Here is a 17,653-nt window from a genome sequence, read left to right as displayed (position 1 = left end):
CAGTTCTAAAAATATTTCATGCCATGGCCATATAACCAATGTTGAGTCGACATACTATAAAATATATACATTTACATACTGACTCTTTCCTTCTTTGTAGGAAATGTCCACTGTATACAGTATAAAGACTGTCTATTACTTAAAATGCTGTTGCACTGTACCTTGTACTTGTTCATTATGTATGCTTGCCAGGTTTCCTCCAAGGCTCATACAAGTCCTTCTTGCAGTAAACCAGTAATCATAGGAAGAACCAAAAAATTTGTAGCACTGGGGGGAAAAAGTGTAGACTGTTAGAGTAACAGCAAAAGGAATTTTATGTTTGAAATGTAAAACTGCCATTTTGCAATAATTAGGCAAGTGGTTAATTTTTTAATACAACTGTCAAAAGACAAAAAGCCTCTTGTATATCTTTAAGTACCTTCCTAACGATTAATATAATTGTGCTTAGACAAAAGTTACCATACCTGATTTTTAAATAACAGCCAATCTGCAGGACATCCTCCAGGAGGTGAAGGTACCTCTGAAGGAAGTGTTGCACTTATAAAACTTCTCTGCCTCTCACAGATATAACCATTGGGGAAGCCACAACTGACATCATTCCACAAGCCTGAAATCAATTGAAGTATAGGTAATAAGACACTAAATAAGACTGAAATTTGTGGGTAAGTGAACGGGCTTCTATGGTTGTAAGTTCAAAAGAAATTTGCCTGGAAATATGGGTTTACATGTGGCTCCTCTCTGGTTCCCAACATCATTGCTTGCAGGGGGACTTTGATCCTGCTGTGTCCAGGGGAGAAGTGGCCATATGAGATGACTGATAGGGCAACTCTGTGACCTCTGAGTAGAACCCACCCAAACAGCTTTGTTGCACTGAAAGATGCAAGTGTAAATAACACTTTATTGGTGAAAACACTGTAAAATGTGAAACTCACTTTATGTTCTGTTCCTTTGCTAACTATTATCTAATTATTTATTAAAAAAATTGCAGGTGATTTGAATAGAACATATTTTTGTGCATTTGAAAAATCAGTGATTGAATTGTCCCTGCATTCCTCATTAAAATCAATATCTTATATTCCACTTTAATGGCTAATATTGCTCCTGAAGAAGCCTCAGACAAAATGAGTATACTTTATTATGCATATTTCTCTGAAGTGCTAGGAAAGAATGGGTGAAAATTGACAAGATATTTTTAACAAACAGAGGAAGAGCAGTGCCCATAAAATAACTTTAAAACAGAGTTGTGTAACTCACCATCCTTTTTATTTAAGACCACACAATTTTCCTGAGCTCTTGCAAAGTTAGGCTCACCCTGTGCCCAAGCTGCATAGTGCACTGGGCTTCCATCCAACCAACTGAAAAACAGTAGTGGTTACTCAGACAATGTTCATGGAACAGTTGAGAAAAATCTACCTTAACATGCTAAAAATATGTTTAAAAAATTACATCTGAGTCTGTCTGTAAGTGGAGATTCCATTAGGAGCAAAAGACCTTAGATAATGAAATCCCTGCCTATAAAGTCAAATACCAAAATACCTTTATTTTTAAAATCTATGTATTCATAGTGTACCTATTCCCTGTAAAAATTCCATTTAAAACAGTGTTAGTACAATGTAGTTGAATGAAGGGAGAGCACACATTTCAACATGCTTTTAACTCCATTGCAGTGGTTCCTTCAGAAGGAGCTCTGGAAGTACAATACTTCTACAACCACCTTTTATGAATCTTGATGTGTTATTTACCTACCTGAACTGTTGATCAGCATTCTGAATTAATCCTATGAGATACGAGTCCAGTTTGCCGTTTTTTAGGATCTAAACACAAAAAACATACTTTTTAGTCATTGTTTTCTAGTATTTATTAGTCATCTAAAAGGAAAAGTGTAAATTTTATGTTATGGAAGAAAAGAGATGAATACTCATTGTTTAAATGATCATACACAGTCATCTGAGACACCATACAGCACATATTTTTGCTTTATTATTTTTATTGATGCTTTCCCAATTTTGGCTGCATTACTGGTATGACCAAAGCTTTCAAAATTCTGTTCTCAATTTAAAAAGGAAATGTCACAGAAGACTTGAGGAAAAAAATTTACTATAAAATTTTTGGTACTTTCCTGTACTTAAGCAGCTAAGTAATTCTTGTGTCTCAAGCTGTCTGTCCTCCTCCTCCTCCTTTTATATTTTTTCTCACATAATAAAAGCAAGCTGTGAAATAGGCAGGAGTTTGTGTGGCTGCTTTGGTATTAGCAAACCAAACAGGATTATGGCAGAGGTTTGAGGCACCATCAAGGCTATTAAGCTGTTAGCATGCCCCTGCCGTGCTTTGGCCATGTTGTGGAAAACTAATTCATGAAGGCCCTAGTTCATCAGTCTAACCTGGACCAGGTTAAATCTTTCTTCGAAAAGTTGTTTTGGAGAGCTAATATGACCATCAAAGCTAGACTCTCAGTTGCCTCACATTTACATACAACACTGTATTCTGGAAGATGATATTCAGATGAGAGGTAACCACCCTGTCGAAGGGAGCTTTCTGAGTATACCTCTAATCTGCCTGTTCATTGCTCCTTATATTTTGGTCACCAGTAGAACTCCATTCAGATTAGAATGTACAAGAATATACCAACCCTAGTAAATGGTAAACATTCTTTTGTATGTTTTTTGTTAAAGTGAAGATCCATTTTGTAGGATAAATATTTTTTCATAGAATATTTAAATCTATTCCTAATAAAATGTAGTAATATTATGGAACAAGCACTGTACTTCACAAGCAGAGGGTATATAGGCTATATAGTATATAAGATAGCCAAATTTCCTCTTACATATTTCCACAAAAATTTTCTTTCATTATTATTTCCAATAGTAGCAAGATCTCCATGATTGTTTTTGCAGAATGTTCTGGCTTTCTCCATAGAAATCTTTTCTGGGCTGAAAAAATATTGTTTGTCTCCTTTTATAATCCAGCCATCTTCTGTGACTTCATATGCTGCAACACAGAAGAGGAATGTCTGTATTCTTCATAGTTCTTATGCAAAGTTCCTGGTATTACATGATACCACCCTTTAGATAAGTGAAAATAAACAGAAGCTTACTGGCAGAAGGGCCCAGAGGTTCTGGTTTCAAGGTTGTCCCTGTAATGAAATGGGGGAAAAAATGAAGATATAATACGTTTGCCAATCATTGAGCCAATATAAGTGTTCAATCAATGGAAATTATCTTAGTGTCTCTTATTTTTTCGTATTTTACATATTCAATGCAGAATATATTTATATAATATATTTGGTGCAGAGAAAATAGTGGATATTCAGGGAATAAAAGATGCATTACAGGCCTACACCTCTGTCTTGGTAGATTTTTGGTAAGTGCATCTTGTACATCCTGAATGTTGCCTAAATTAGATGACTGAAATTAGTCTAAAACAATACTTGTTTCTGAAAGAAAATTAAATAGTGAAAATACTTCAATGTTGGTATAATTTGAACAATTCTTTATGGACATTGCCTTGTATTTGAACAAGAAATTCCAATACTAAACAAAGTTTTGCTTCAAACTATTTTACATTTTAATACTATTTATTTGTTTGTGAAACTTTTTTTCTGTGTAGCTGCTTTGAGAAGATTCATACTTGACTGAAAATCCACCAGCTTTTGAAAAATAAAACAAAGGAAAAATTTCCACTTGCATGGAGTATGATATTGGAGCAATGTTTCTTTAAACATGCAAGGCCAAGAGCTATAAAAATGTAAAGCTAATGTCACGTTTATAATCTCAAGACCAGATTGAATGAAACTTTAAACAACCTGGTCATAGGTAGAGGGTTGGAACTAGATGATCTTTAAGGTCCCTTACAACTCAAACCATTCTGTGATTCTATATTTCTTCCCCCCCCCCCCCCCCCCCGAATTCATCATAATGTTTGTATTGCTGTGTAATTACATTAAATTAAGTGTGTGACACACGTGCTTGGGTGAAAAAGAAAGTTAAGTCAACTTTTAAAAATAATCTCTTGTGTGATCGGTGACAGTATTTAAAACAAAAAACCCAGTATTTCTGTTCTGGAAGTACAAAACATTATGTCTATTTCAGCATCTTTCAGCATGCCATTATGCACTGCTGACTAATGATGGTCATTCCATCAAGCTATAATTTCTCCCATTCATACACTAATAATAATTAACAGTATACAGCTATGATTGACACTTATGCTAATGATTTTTAGTTATGATGATCATGCAGGTGAAAACTTACAAAGGAACTTACCAGGAAAAGTATCTTTACGACATCGCTTTGAGATAGAGGTCTATGACTATTACTTTTGAAGTATGAGAAGCAGAGACTATGTGCCTTGGTTAGAATAAGATTGTTTTGAATAATTCACCAGCACAGAAATGATGTTATTTGCAAAAGTATCACTTGAAACATTAACCATTACTGCTTTTGTCAAGGAGCCCAGGGAGCCACCAAAGCAACACTGCTGTTAGTCTGGGAACTAAAATATGTAGCTAAACACCTAGTTATGATTTATTCCTCTCTATTTCACTGAATATTTTTCCCAACAGTAGTTTAATTTGGGAAAAAAACTACAGAAGTATAAATGGAGAAGATATCACTACTTATATAAGAGGAAGATGTGAATCTGTCTACTGTCTTCAAGTATATGAATTTTTAAGCTTTCATTACCTTTTTTTTATAACAGCAAGCCTGTTACGGGAGTGTCTTTAAGTGTCATCTTACAAAAAGATTCTATGATGCTGCAATCTTGTTTAAATTAGAGTAGGTGACTAATATGTTGTTGTGTAGCATCTAGCGACATTTGAGCAGAGGAGTGAAGTTTCATTTCACAAAGGATATGGAAATTTAAACTAGTGTTTCATTTTTTTCAAATTGTTATCTTCTCTTTCTCCCTCTTTGTCCCCTTATCCCCCCCAACTTAGATATCCCCTACAGGTAAAAGTTCCAAAAAACATGCAGTTTCATATCAGTCAGAACTTATGTTTTGACAAAAATCTGCTTTTGTGCAGAGCAGTGGATTTTACAAGGTAAGATCTTCTTTCAACTTATTTTCTATGTTTACATAATTACATAAAGAAGTATAATTTCAGTAAAGTGTATCACGGATTTTTTTCAAAATAAAACAAAAAATTTTATCACTAACAGATGAAATGTTGTATTCTGAAAGTATTTCTATATCTTGATCTATTTCTCTGCATGCAAAATTCCTGCAAAATCAACCAATTTTTTTACCAGTAAGTAATTTGCAGAGCTTCCTGTTTTAATTTAGCTTAAACTTCTTTCTGAAGTGAATTTAGGGTAAAAAGTAACCTACCTTTCTTTATTTCACAAATCCAGTTATGACTGTATTCACAGTGCTCCATAATCCATGAACGGTCTTCTGTGATCGCTCCACAATATTCAAATGCAGTATTGTAAAAATAATCCTTTGCTTTATAATTCACCTACAGAGGAAACACAGCTTTAGTTTTTATTCTTATCATACAGGAGAAAAAAGTTGTACTCTGTAAGGAATGAGAAGTGGTGCCAAAGTTTCAAACCACTTCTTTCTTTCCTCTTCTGTCTGTGCAGCCAATGTGGGCTATTAAAGCAATTACAGACACTACACAAGAGAAAAGAAATGCTCTGAGTTTATGCAGTATTTAACAGACTGTAGCAGTCTCTTGAAAACTGGAATCAAATGAGATTATAAATAAAAAGCAGGGGAAAGGAACATGGCAATATATCATCAGTGACTAATAAAAGTTAGGAGAGACCTTTCTCATGTATTTGTGACTTGGATAATCATCTCCGTAGCCAAATGTAGTCCTCTGTTGTAATCATCAGTGTTGTGATGTTATAACCTCAGGGTTTATTGGCCTTTTCTTGTTTGTTTGTTTGTGGGTTTTTTTCCAATCCAGTGTGAAGAATAATGATTTAGAGTTACCCAGTTGCAAGGTAGACATTTTTTGAAATTCTTATGCAACTTAAGTACACTGGTCATGGAAACAGCTCCAGCAGCAAAAAAGTCAGAACAGAAAGAAACTAGCGAAGTGAAACACTCACCGGTGATCCGTCACTCCAGGAAAGCCCACCGTCAGGATCCAAACACTGCAAACCTATCCAGAAAGGCTGAGATGATGGCAATTTTTTTCTAGAGTGTGAAATTATGATGATGAAAAACAGATAGATTTTCAACTAATTATTTCAGGAGCAACACAAGAATGACACAATTTATTACTATATAATGTGTTGTTACACCAAATTATCAATTATTAGGGAGCTCGTTTGCTTACTTTATTAAGTTTTCTATCACTGTTTGCTCTTTTTCACTACTAATGGCAGCCAGGTCTCCTCCTATTTCTCTGCAGAAATCTCGGGCTTCAAACCATGTTTTCTTTTGGTTTCTTTCTCTCACAAAATCCTGTAGATGCAGGTAGAACACCGTATTTACAGTGTGTTAAAGATATGCCTTGTATAAGCAAAACAGGAAAACTTTCCATTACAATTATCATGTATAATATGGATTAAAAAGTATGCTAATTGGATAACCTTACATATCATTGATAGAGTGAAAACTGCAGTGATATTTGAACAGTTGTGTAAAAGCTTATTACATTTGTGCTATAAAGTGCCCTTCTGTGTGTTTAGATTCCCTATCTATTTGGTGCTCTTCTGTTTAATGAGTAGGATTGTTGCAAAAACCAGTACTTACTCTGAAGCATGCATTAGTGCTATTGCTTGTATCCCAACCCAAGGGACATTTGGAAGAAATGGTTTCAGGAATAAGAGGAACAGTGACTTTTTCAGCTAATTTTTTGCAGAGAAATTTTGCCTTTACTTCACAGTTCTGAACATCCCATAGTCCAGCTGCATTTCCAGTCCTTAGGGCAACACAACCAGCTTCACTCCCTTTGTGAGATATAAAAAAAAAAAAAAAATGTATTTTCCAGTGGTTCCCTTGACATTTTTACAACTCATGTGATTAATTTGCAAAAGATTATTTGAAATATTAAGTGTAGTGTCCACTTAGAAGAAGAGCTTTGTAAAAAGAGGAAACCAGCAAGTCAAGTCATTCATCATCTGCCCTCCCCTTTGACTGCATGAACAGCCCCTTGCCTGCCTCTTTCCTATGCCACTCATGGCAAGGATTTGGCATCTTGTCGCCAAGGATGGAAGGGATTTCACCCTTTCTTCTCAGTTTGATTTTGCTCTTGTAAACAACGAGGAGTAGGAAAAGAAATATTTTCATAGCAACATAGAAAAATCGTACAATAATTTAGGTTGGAAAAGATCTTTAAGACCATTAACCTAGCACTGTCAGTCCCACCACTAAACCATGTCCCTCAGTACCACATCTACACATCTTGTAAATACCTCCAGGGATGGTGACTCAGCCACTTCCCTGGGCAGCCTATTACAAGGCTTGACCACCCTTTCAGTGAAGAAATCTTTCCTAATATCCAATCTAAAAGCCTTCTGGCACAACTTGAGGCCATTTCCTCTTGCCCTGTTTCTTGTTACTTGGGAGAAGGAACCGGCCCCCACGTGTTTACAACCTCTTTTCAGGTAGTTGTAGAGAGTGATGAGGTCCCCCCTGAGTGTTCTTTTCTTCAGGCTAAACAACCCTAGCTCCCTCAGACACTCCTCATCAGACTTGTGCTCCAAACCCTTCACCAGCTTCATTGCCCTTCTCTGGACACATTCCAGCAGCCCAATGTTTTTCTGGTAGTGAGGGGCCCAAAACTAAACTCAGAATTTGAGCTGCAGCCTCACTAGTGCCAAGTACATGTATCAAGGACGCTCCAGTTTCGAAGGCAGAATGTTTGTGTGGGTCATCATGGATATGTTTTATCAAAGTTGGAAAACAGTTTAGAATTAGAACACAGGAAGTTCCTCAGTAGTATAAATTTAGTCCAATGGCAGAGTACCAGGCATTGCTGCGTTCCAGTTTGTGTACAGAACACCTTCACCAGTCACCCACTTGAAACTCCCTCGTTCTTCTTTGTCTGAGAGACCAATCCAAAAATACTTCTCAGAGCTCAGACCAGTGAGGCTGGTTAGGTAGGCTTGCTCATATCTGAAATGACAGGAGTAAGATGGCATTAAGCCTAGCTTTTCCTTAGTTTTCCATTCTTCAGCATCCCAAAATTCACAAGACTAGAATGAATGGAGTCTCCATTAGCCTTTCTCTTACATGGAAATATGTTGTTTAACTGGGTTTCAGATGCTAGTTTCTGTAGCAGGTGAAGCTGTGCTATACTGAAAAGCTGCTGTTTACAGAGCAGAAGTTGCTTTTGTCTGTCCTTTCAAAGTACTGTAAAACATCAGTGTGTAAATTATTTTTAGTTAGGAAATCCATACTGTGCTTATTAATTATTTTTATTTCAGAAAAGGGATATTCTGTGGTTATCTGTTTTTCTTTTTTTTTTCCCAAAAAGTTCTCAACTATTTTTTAAAATTCCAATATTGTTGCACCAGATATACAGCTTTTAAGCTTTTTTTCATACCTGTCTCCTATACTTGTTAAATAACCATTGCTCCTTTCACAGGTTTTCTTTGCTTCTGAAAATGTTACAGAGGTATGTCCAACTAGGTAGCAGTAAAAACCATGTCTTTTCCAGCCCTGTCAAGAACATGTGAAATGTAGTTGCAGTAAAAAAAGGTATATGTTATAGTACCTGAACTTCAGTGAATACTCTTAAATCAACATATTTTTAATATAACCTAATGTGTTAATGTATTCATTTGAATTCCAGTGAACTAATGGAAATTAAACTTAGCAAACATTAAGTGCAGAAAGAAGACATTTCATGCATATAAATTTCACTTTTTGACAACTAATAATGGATACATTTGTACTGCTAAAAAAGTCAGAGGGACTTAGGACTCTCCTAAGAACGGAGAGTGCATTCAGAATCAGGTGAATAAAATATTTCCTTGCTCAGAATCGAAAAGAGTAGTCTGTGTTATAGTAGAGATGCTGATTCAAGTTTCCTAATGTTTCAAGGCTAAAGGTACAATAACTAGACTAATTAATTGCTTTAATTCATCAACTCACCTAAAAGTCTGACTAAAGAGGTAACATGAATACAATTGAAAAGCAAAATCCTCAAAATTACAGGTGAATCCTAAGCCATTTTCCCTTTTATGGCAGCTATAGATTGCTTGCTGCACCAAAGAAAGGTAAATAAAATCTGTGTTCAGTATTTGGCTGCTGCCTAGTTCCACTGAGCACAATGAGTCTCAACTCTAGTCCTCATATGGGCCTTGTGGGAAAGGTTACTAAATACAGAATAGTAGTAAATAGAAAAGTAAAAAGAGGGAAAAGAGAAGGAAAAAAACCTGAGTAAGATACAATAATTTGTTCAAAATAAATTCACTCAAAAGTGATTTTATTGTTTTGATTTGTCTTGAATAGTGAGATTTGTCATCTTGCATCATGTCACTTAGTCCAGAAATTGTTAGCAGTCCCTACTACAGCTTCAATAGCCACAGTTGGTTGTAGAACAATATAAAAAATATGCAGAAAACGGCAGTAATGGCTTTAGCCCCTTCCACAGAGACTTCTGAGATAATAGGCCTGACTCATATACTCTAAAAAAAAATTCAAAATAACTTTATTTTAAATAAGGGATTGTAGTGAAAATTATCACCCTGAATTTTTTGTAGAATCACACTTGTTAGGGAAGACAGAAAAAAATAGTTTCAGTGTCAAGTGGAGTTTACGAAAACAATGGATTTTTGCTAACCAGATTCTTGGATATGCTTTCTTCTTACCTTCAGGCAGGCAGGATCAGTCTTTGCTGTTTCAGAAACTCCTTGTAGTGGGCCCCTTCTGCAGATGTAACCTAACTTTCTGTCACAGGCATTGTCTGCCCAGTATCCATCCTAGTTGCAATTTGGGAAGAGGTGAAAAACAGTGAGGCAGAACCTGTTGCCTTTAGAAACATTATTATTTCTTTTAAATATTGTTTCAATGGGACAATGAAGATCTGTACTTTTTAGTGAATTCTGAAGAGGTGAATTAATGAAGAGGTTAATGTTATTCTAAGTGGCACTGGCAGGCTGTTAAAGTTTGCTTGGCATATATCATCAGATATGAATGTTCATCTAGTTATATATAATTTCATTTTAAATTTCATTTAGGACAATTATATGTCTGAATGAGATACCACTCTCTGATTTGTTGCTAAGTTGAATTAAAAGAACCCCCTAGAAATATAACCTAAACTCAAATAGTACAGTGCTACACAAATGAGGAATGATTCACCTTTCCTGCCATAATGACACAATTTTCTTGCCCATTGACTTCATGGGTTGGTTCTCCAGGCAACCATTTGGTATATGTAACAGGAGTCCCATCACTCCACTCAAAGTACATTTGAGTTTTGAGGTCATTCAGGCCAATCCACAGCTCATCCAAAGCTTCTAGAACAGAGATTCATCTGTGTTATTACCCAAGTTGAAACAGTCCATTGGAGCAGGATTTTGTGGAAATGAGCTGAAATTGCAATGTTACAATGCAAATTCTTCTATATTGAAAGACAGAGGAGTTTATTTTAAATCCTAATTCACATTCTTCTTTCAAGAAGTTAAAAATGAGATACTAGTGGGAAATAAGATTCCTCGGCTTTATCAGTAAAGTCCATTACTGTATCTACAGCTACAAGGTGTCTGAGGCAGATAATCAGTCCAAATGCTGCAGTAACTAGAGCTGTTATTTCCTTCAAGTGATTTCATGCAGTGAAAAACAAATGAAAATCAAATTGAAAAGAATGAAAACAAAAATGAAGAAAGCATAATGATTCCTCTTGTGGTTTGTTGGTATTTGAGGTTTTTCTAACCCATGTATCTGTGGCCTTCCCTATAAATGTTTGTAATAAATGAGTAAGAATTATTTTATTTAAACCCTGTAAGATTTCTAATAATACAGTTCTGCATTTGTACCAAACACTGCCCTGTAGAAACACTCACGGTAGCCAAGCTGAGACAGTATGAAGCCATGCTCCTCAGGGTTGTGGATACTGGCCAGATTGCCATTGCTCTCATTGCAGGAAATTAGGGCTTCTCTCCATTCTTTGGGGTCTCTGTGAACCATGAAACAGTGACCTCCATAGGGTAACCATCCTTCTGGGCATTTAACAGGCTCTGCATTCCCTCAAAATCAATAGATATTTCAAATTTTTAAAGTGCAAACGGAAGTCTAGAGTAACTGCAATTACATTGAAAATCAGTTAATTAACTAATTAGAATTAAAGCTATTACAAATAAGCAGTACTTCTATTCATTCCTCACACACATATTTTAGTCTGTGTGATTTTGCTCACTGTACTTTTACAAAAAAACTACCACATTTTAACAAAAGAGGAAAATACTGGAGCCAGTGGTTACTGGGCTTCACTACTGTGAAGTATTCACTGTTGGACAGAGGAATATTTTGGAATTTCGTACATAGTGTTTCCACACAATATATCCTACCCAGTTATGTTCTGCATATTTCATAAAGGCATTATTACTGTAGCGCAAGTAATTCTCTGCACACGTGGCTTCCCATACTGAGTCTCATTAAATAAATCAGAGAGAAATGTACTAGAAAAGTGTTCTGAAGGAACTTGCTCTTTTTTGCCATCTTTCTAGGTTACAGGCAACACCACCAAGATGTTGCTTTGAGCCTACCAGTGCCACTTTACCAAGCCTTCAGTGATAAACTTCAGTGTTTTCATTAGAATGCACTGCAGGAAGGATGAGGCATCTCTAACTGTATTTTCACGTCCATGCAGACCATGACACTTTCATGATAGTGTACGGCTTATCCCAGTAAAAATGCTTCTGTGGTTACTGGGTACCAGGAACATTTTCAGTTTTTAAATATATTTGGCTAAAGAAATTACAGTATGCTTTTTTCTGTACCCCTCATCATAGCAGAAGAACAAATTACAATGCCTACTTTTTTTTAAAATTTCAAATAGCCATTAAATATAATTTTAGTGACACAAATTCTGTCTTTATCAAAATGGTTTTTTTATTTACTTGACATACCTGATGAAAGAATGAAAGGATCCATTGTAGAGTTTTCCTTTTTACAGATATAGCCAAGTTTCAGATCACATGGCTTGTTTTCCCATTTAGCATCTCTTCTGGGATTTAGTACTGCACAGAGTTTTTCAGACTCAGGCTCAGGGCTTCCTTCATGGAATAAAAACCAAATTATTTTTATGTAACACAGGTTTTATGTCAGCAGCTAAAAGAACAACTTACATCCAGCCTTCTAATGTGTCAATTGTAGGGTCGTGACTTCACTGCTACAATTATTTTTGTACCAGAGATAAGAAAATGTAATTTAGAAGTACCCATCAAAACATTTCTTTGCATGCTTATTTCATAATTCACACTTTCTGCCACATTTGATGGCAGCGTAATGGTCTCAAAAATAAGACAATCCTGTAAGTTTTGTGAAAATTGTTGGGTTACTCAGAAGAGAGACTGTACTATGCGCTGGTGGAAAGGCTGCATTAAATGGCCCTTTGAAAAGGTCATTTCTGCATGCCCCTTTGGCAACTTGGATGCAGATTTGTGCCTTGCTGCAAGCAGAGCCTCCTCACAATTGCTGAGTGTCTGTCCTCAGCCTGCCTCTTCAATGAACCCTCCAGGAGTTTCTCCAGGACCACGATCCCTATCTGGGGAATGGTCAGTGGTTTCCTCTTCTCAGAGAGGTCCACAGTGTGATGAATTACTTTTTTTATTCTCCCTCCCCCAAAAGTTACAACTTAAAACAATTTTGCAGTTAACTGGAAATGTGTATATGAACTCATGATCACAGTCATCATGTGGGGATACAGGAGCTCTGGGTGTGTGGGCTGCTTGACCTGAGAGCCAAATCCTCTTCTCTGCAAGGCTTAAGGAATTTGACCAGCTCAGCAGAAGGTACAAAATCCTGTACCAGACTCAGCAGCTCTGGGCTTTTCCTTCATCCTTTGTGCCAGAAAAAAGCAGGTGACATCTCTGAGACTTAGGCCAAAAGATGGACTATGCTTGGATTTAGTCAGCATTTGCTGCAATTGATTGTTGCCATGGCAATCATTAAGAGGCCTTCAAAGATAAACTGACAGTGGTGTGAACTCTATTTACAGGCTCTCTTGAATGTTGAAGAGGATAGAAGAGTAGAAAAGCATAAGAGGAAGACTTTCCAAGAGTGATGCTCACTGACAAGCTGAGTCCTTGCAGGTTGCAGGATCTGATAACCCTTGTGACATTTGTAAAGACACAGAGGATTTAATGACTTGGAGGCATTCCCAGTTTGCCACAGCTCATCTAGTGCTTTTTACTTTATCTGCTTCTGGTAGGAGATGAGACTATTTAGCTCTTCTTCTTGAAATTCCGTAAGGTACATCTAGTGAAGGAAAGCATAATTCTCAGATTTTCCATCTCACATCTCCCATACCTTTCGGCTCCATTTCCTCATGTTCATGGGGAATACTACAGGACTTCAATTAATATGCATTCATCATACTGATGAGAAATATTAATTCCTAAAACTGTTAAAAAAGATTATTACCTGGTGCCCAGTTAAAGTATCTGAAGGGAATGCCACCACTCCACTGCCAGCCACTGTTGAGATTCAGGCTGTTAAGCCCAATCCAGAGAGAGGATCTCTTGCTGTCAATCAAATCTAGGCAACCAAAAGAATTGAATTCCGATAAGATTTCTTAGGAAATGTTCCGTATTTTCAAAGGTTAGAAGAAGATATTAAAAGTCTGCTTAGTGATTTCTAAGTTCAGTACAGAATCCATGTTTACTGGTAATAAACTCAAAGGGGTTTTTCTGTAAATAAAGGGTAGAGAATTGCAAAAGACTATTTTACAAAGTAGTTTATCTGAATTTAGTGCTATTCTACAGTTATATGTAAACAGTAAGTTTGTAAATGGAAAGACTGAATTGCTATTATTAATACTGTTACAACTTTTCTTGATTGTGATGCAATTGACATTGAACTTTCATCCTACAGAATGTGCATACATCCAGAAAGTCTTTAAATTTTTAGGAGTCTTCTGTATAAAATTTGCATGGTATTTCCAAAAAACTATTTCATTAGATATACATGAAGAATACTGATTCATTAACATGAAAGTCATATAATGACTATCTCCTAAAATGTTGTTTCTTCTTCTAAGGTCCCTTTCTAGGACCTTTCTGGTGTTTTCTGAACTTGAGTTAACTTTTGCTTAATTATCTGGAAATTCTTAAATAATAATATAAATAATTTCAAATGGCAATTCCACAACTTACAGAAGTTCCACCTATAAAAAGTTTAATTTACAGTAATTTTACTATTTCTGATTAGTACATATATATAATATACATGTGGGTTTTTACATCAGCTATTCATTGTAAAGTGCTTAAACCCCTGAAACCTTTGAAATCAGGTACAAAAAACCTCTCTGACACATTTTTATTGAATCTTGATTATTAGTTCACCTCTTAGATACATATGTTCATGTATCTCTGTAACACTGAGTAATTCTGCATTCTGTTGCTGACAGCTCTTCCTTGCTTGGTGCCATGTGAGAGCTGACTGGTAGTTTATCTGGTAGTAGGTTCCTGTCAAAGGATCTGTACTCCAAAATCTGTCATTGTCTGTGTGAGAGAAAGGAGATTTAGTATCTCAGTTTGTAATAAACGTTTTACACAAAATGTTATGGCAAAATTCTACTGCAAGCTTACTTGTGAAATGACACTCTGGAGCAAGCAAGTTAGCTTGATCTTTGTTAAGTAAAAGAGGGTTTGCAATTTAAAGTAGCAGAGATGGACCTTCATTCTTTATTTTTTACTTTCCTATTCAAATTTTATAATCTCCAGATTAAAAAAAAAAATTGTAAAGATATCAATAAAGCAAAACTGTATCTTGGTCATTGTCTACTCTGAAACCCTGTTCAGCAGCTCACAGATTATGTCCAAGTTTATTCTTGGCTGAAACACAACTGAAGTACAAACACTTCCAGTAATGGAAACTTTGCTTTTGAAATTATGCCATCACTAATTACATTTACGATTCTACAGGCTTGGAAGAGAACAGCTGGAAAGCTTTCCAGTGGAAAAGAACTTGGAGGTGTTGTTTGATAACCAGCTGACCATGAGCCAGCAGTGTGCCCAGGTGGCCAAGACCAGTGGCATCCTGGCTTTATCCTGGGGCCAGCAGGACCAGGACAGTGATTGTCCCCCTGTACTTGGGGGACACTGGTGACACCACATCTCAAATACTGGGTTCAGTTTTGGGCTCCTTGCCCAAAGAAAGACATTGAGAAGGGCAAGAGAGTTGGGGAAGGGTCCAGTGAGGAGCAGATGAGGAGCTGGAATTGTATTTGTTGTCTGGCATGTGTTCTGGAATTTAGAAATTGTCTTCTGAGAGCTCACTGTAAGCAAAACTGTTCCCTGGGCAAGTACTGAAATAAGCTGTGATTACAACTTGTCCTAAATTTTGCTTTTGTTGAGAAAAAGATATTAAATTTCTTGAATGTTTATTAGAGGAAATATTTTCTATTTCTTATTGTGTTTCCTTTTTTTGCTGATTCACAGATTTTTAACATTCTTTTTTAACTGTAGACTCAAATGTTAGTGATAATGTCCCATCAATTTTATAATGCCAAATACTTCATGTTTTCTAGTTTATATAGAGAGGATGTTATGGGATTTTTCAAGCTACTGCTTGCAATATTGCACCAGGGAATAATTTTCACCAAATCAGTCAAAATGATGGTGGTAGTTGGCGGTTGTGAGTGAGATGAACCTGATTTCCCAGTGCAATGCTCCTATCAAAATGACAAATGCTGATTCTGTGGTATCACACTGAAAAATTAGCTTTGAGGCAGCATTTTTAATATCTTCATTAACACCGTATTTTGGTGTTCTTCCTCCTGCACCCCAGTGCACATACTTTTATCTGTTCATGTAGCATTATCTTGTAATGTATTCTGAAACGTTACAAGGGAAATGCTGACAGTGCTACTATTTCAGTAAGATCTTTGAGCCAATCTTCTTATTTTATGTCTTTCAGAAGACAAAATACATACTCCCATGTACTGTAGACCAATCTTGTTATACAGAACAGGGCTTTGTTTGGGTAGAAAAGGTTATATTACTGCTACCCCAAGTGTCAATGAGTATTAGTCTGTGAATAGCGTCTCAATTTTCAGGTGATTCTATGCTGAAGACAGTCATATTAAAGCACACTGCTCTTTTCCTGTGTGTTGACTACTGATGGACACACCCAGACAACTTTCAGCCTGACTACAGACTAATAGCAAACAGATTAATTTTTCTGTTAGGAATGTTATGTTGTGAGAGAGACATTTTTGAGCAAAATTGGGTCATTATAAGGTTTTTCCTTTCCATGTTATTGACAGCATCTCAGTATTGATCTAGTTACCGAACAATGTTATGTTATAATATTTATGTCAGCATGTGGGACTTACTGGCAGTTGGACAGAACCCATACAAATGGTCCACGTTGAAGTCGGGTGTTGTTGCACACCAGAGCAAGCCATCTGACCTGCCAGCAGCAGTGCACTCGACATACCATCTACCACTCAGCTGGAAGGGGAAGGTACACGGAGCTCCGTTGGAATTTCCTAACAGTGTAAACAGATCTGAGGGGGCAAAGATAAATTTTATTACATGTACATGAATCTACGTATCTGTACACTCCATAAGACTACATGGAGAAAGCATGGCAAGTGTTACACCAGTGTAACAGGGAAACTGCTGTCACCAGCAGTGTCTTTCGTGGAAGTTCTTGGTAGGGCTTGCAATTTACTGTTTCCTTTTGGGGTACATCATCAGCTGTAACAGCTGGAAATAGAGCAGTTTCATACTGTAGCCAACTATGAAAGAACTGTAGAGATTTTTGTCTTATATATTTAAATATAATTTTCTAAAAGTAGAAATTGTTTTATTATGTAACATAATTTCCTATCATTCATTAAAAGTAAGCCATTGATTTAATTGTTAAATGTTGCGCAATTCTTGGCATCTGAAATCTTGTAGAGCAACTGAAGGTAGCATGCATGGAATTATTTCCTTACATTTAATACTGGTCTATTACTTAGAGATTTTTGCCTTTCTTCCAACAATACTAATACAATCTCAGTAGTAAGAGTATACAGTTAAATCAAGTGCTTTGATTATAGTCATAGAATGACAAAATGGGTCAGGTTGGGAGGGACCACAGTGGATGATCTGGCCCAATCTCCCTGCTTAAGCAGGGCCATCCTAGGCCATATGGCATAGGGTTGTGTCCAGACAGATATTGAATGTCTCCAGTGAGGGATGCTCCACAACCTCTCTGGGCAATCTGTTCCAGTAGTTGGTCATTTGCACAGTAAAGAAGTTCGTCCTCATATTCAGGTGGAATTTTCTGTGCATCAGTTTTTTTCCACTGCCTCTTGTATTATTGCTAGGCATCACTGAGAAAAGTGGTTAATGCTAACAATTAAAAATAACCTCCATCTTTGCTTTAAAAGTAAAGAAAAAATAAAGCACATTTTTCGCACATACTGCATGCTGTCTGAACCTAAGCAACTGTGTTTCTCCAGGATGGAGGATACAAGCCTGAATATGTGAACTAATCATCCTCTAATCCACCATTGCCTCAGGGGGAACAG

At 36.5% G+C, this 17,653-nt stretch overlaps 1 protein-coding gene across 2 annotated transcripts in view; it reads right to left on the bottom strand.

Moving 5' to 3' along the window:
- Positions 1 to 17,653, bottom strand: part of LOC135401966 (macrophage mannose receptor 1-like) — a 30,978-nt gene that overhangs the window by 10,421 nt on the left and 2,904 nt on the right. The window contains exons 3-21 of one of the 2 annotated variants that reach the window (XM_064634587.1): positions 16,466 to 16,639; positions 14,472 to 14,630; positions 13,552 to 13,665; positions 12,036 to 12,182; positions 10,971 to 11,153; positions 10,267 to 10,424; positions 9,774 to 9,884; positions 8,504 to 8,619; positions 7,925 to 8,073; positions 6,709 to 6,905; positions 6,290 to 6,417; positions 6,060 to 6,147; positions 5,329 to 5,458; positions 3,095 to 3,133; positions 2,825 to 2,988; positions 1,747 to 1,814; positions 1,255 to 1,355; positions 465 to 607; positions 162 to 267 (exon numbers count right to left, since the gene is read on the bottom strand). In XM_064634587.1, the coding sequence (XP_064490657.1) occupies positions 162 to 267; positions 465 to 607; positions 1,255 to 1,355; positions 1,747 to 1,814; positions 2,825 to 2,988; positions 3,095 to 3,133; positions 5,329 to 5,458; positions 6,060 to 6,147; positions 6,290 to 6,417; positions 6,709 to 6,905; positions 7,925 to 8,073; positions 8,504 to 8,619; positions 9,774 to 9,884; positions 10,267 to 10,424; positions 10,971 to 11,153; positions 12,036 to 12,182; positions 13,552 to 13,665; positions 14,472 to 14,630; positions 16,466 to 16,639 (2,475 nt within the window). The remainder of the gene's footprint in view (positions 1 to 161; positions 268 to 464; positions 608 to 1,254; positions 1,356 to 1,746; positions 1,815 to 2,824; positions 2,989 to 3,094; positions 3,134 to 5,328; positions 5,459 to 6,059; positions 6,148 to 6,289; positions 6,418 to 6,708; positions 6,906 to 7,924; positions 8,074 to 8,503; positions 8,620 to 9,773; positions 9,885 to 10,266; positions 10,425 to 10,970; positions 11,154 to 12,035; positions 12,183 to 13,551; positions 13,666 to 14,471; positions 14,631 to 16,465; positions 16,640 to 17,653) is intronic. The other variant, XM_064634595.1, reaches the window with a different exon arrangement.

Source organism: Pseudopipra pipra, chromosome 1 (genome assembly GCF_036250125.1).
Source record: "Pseudopipra pipra isolate bDixPip1 chromosome 1, bDixPip1.hap1, whole genome shotgun sequence".
NCBI classification, from domain to species: domain Eukaryota; kingdom Metazoa; phylum Chordata; class Aves; order Passeriformes; family Pipridae; genus Pseudopipra; species Pseudopipra pipra.
Note: the sequence above shows the minus strand (reverse complement) of the source record. Positions and strands in the feature narration are given on the sequence as shown.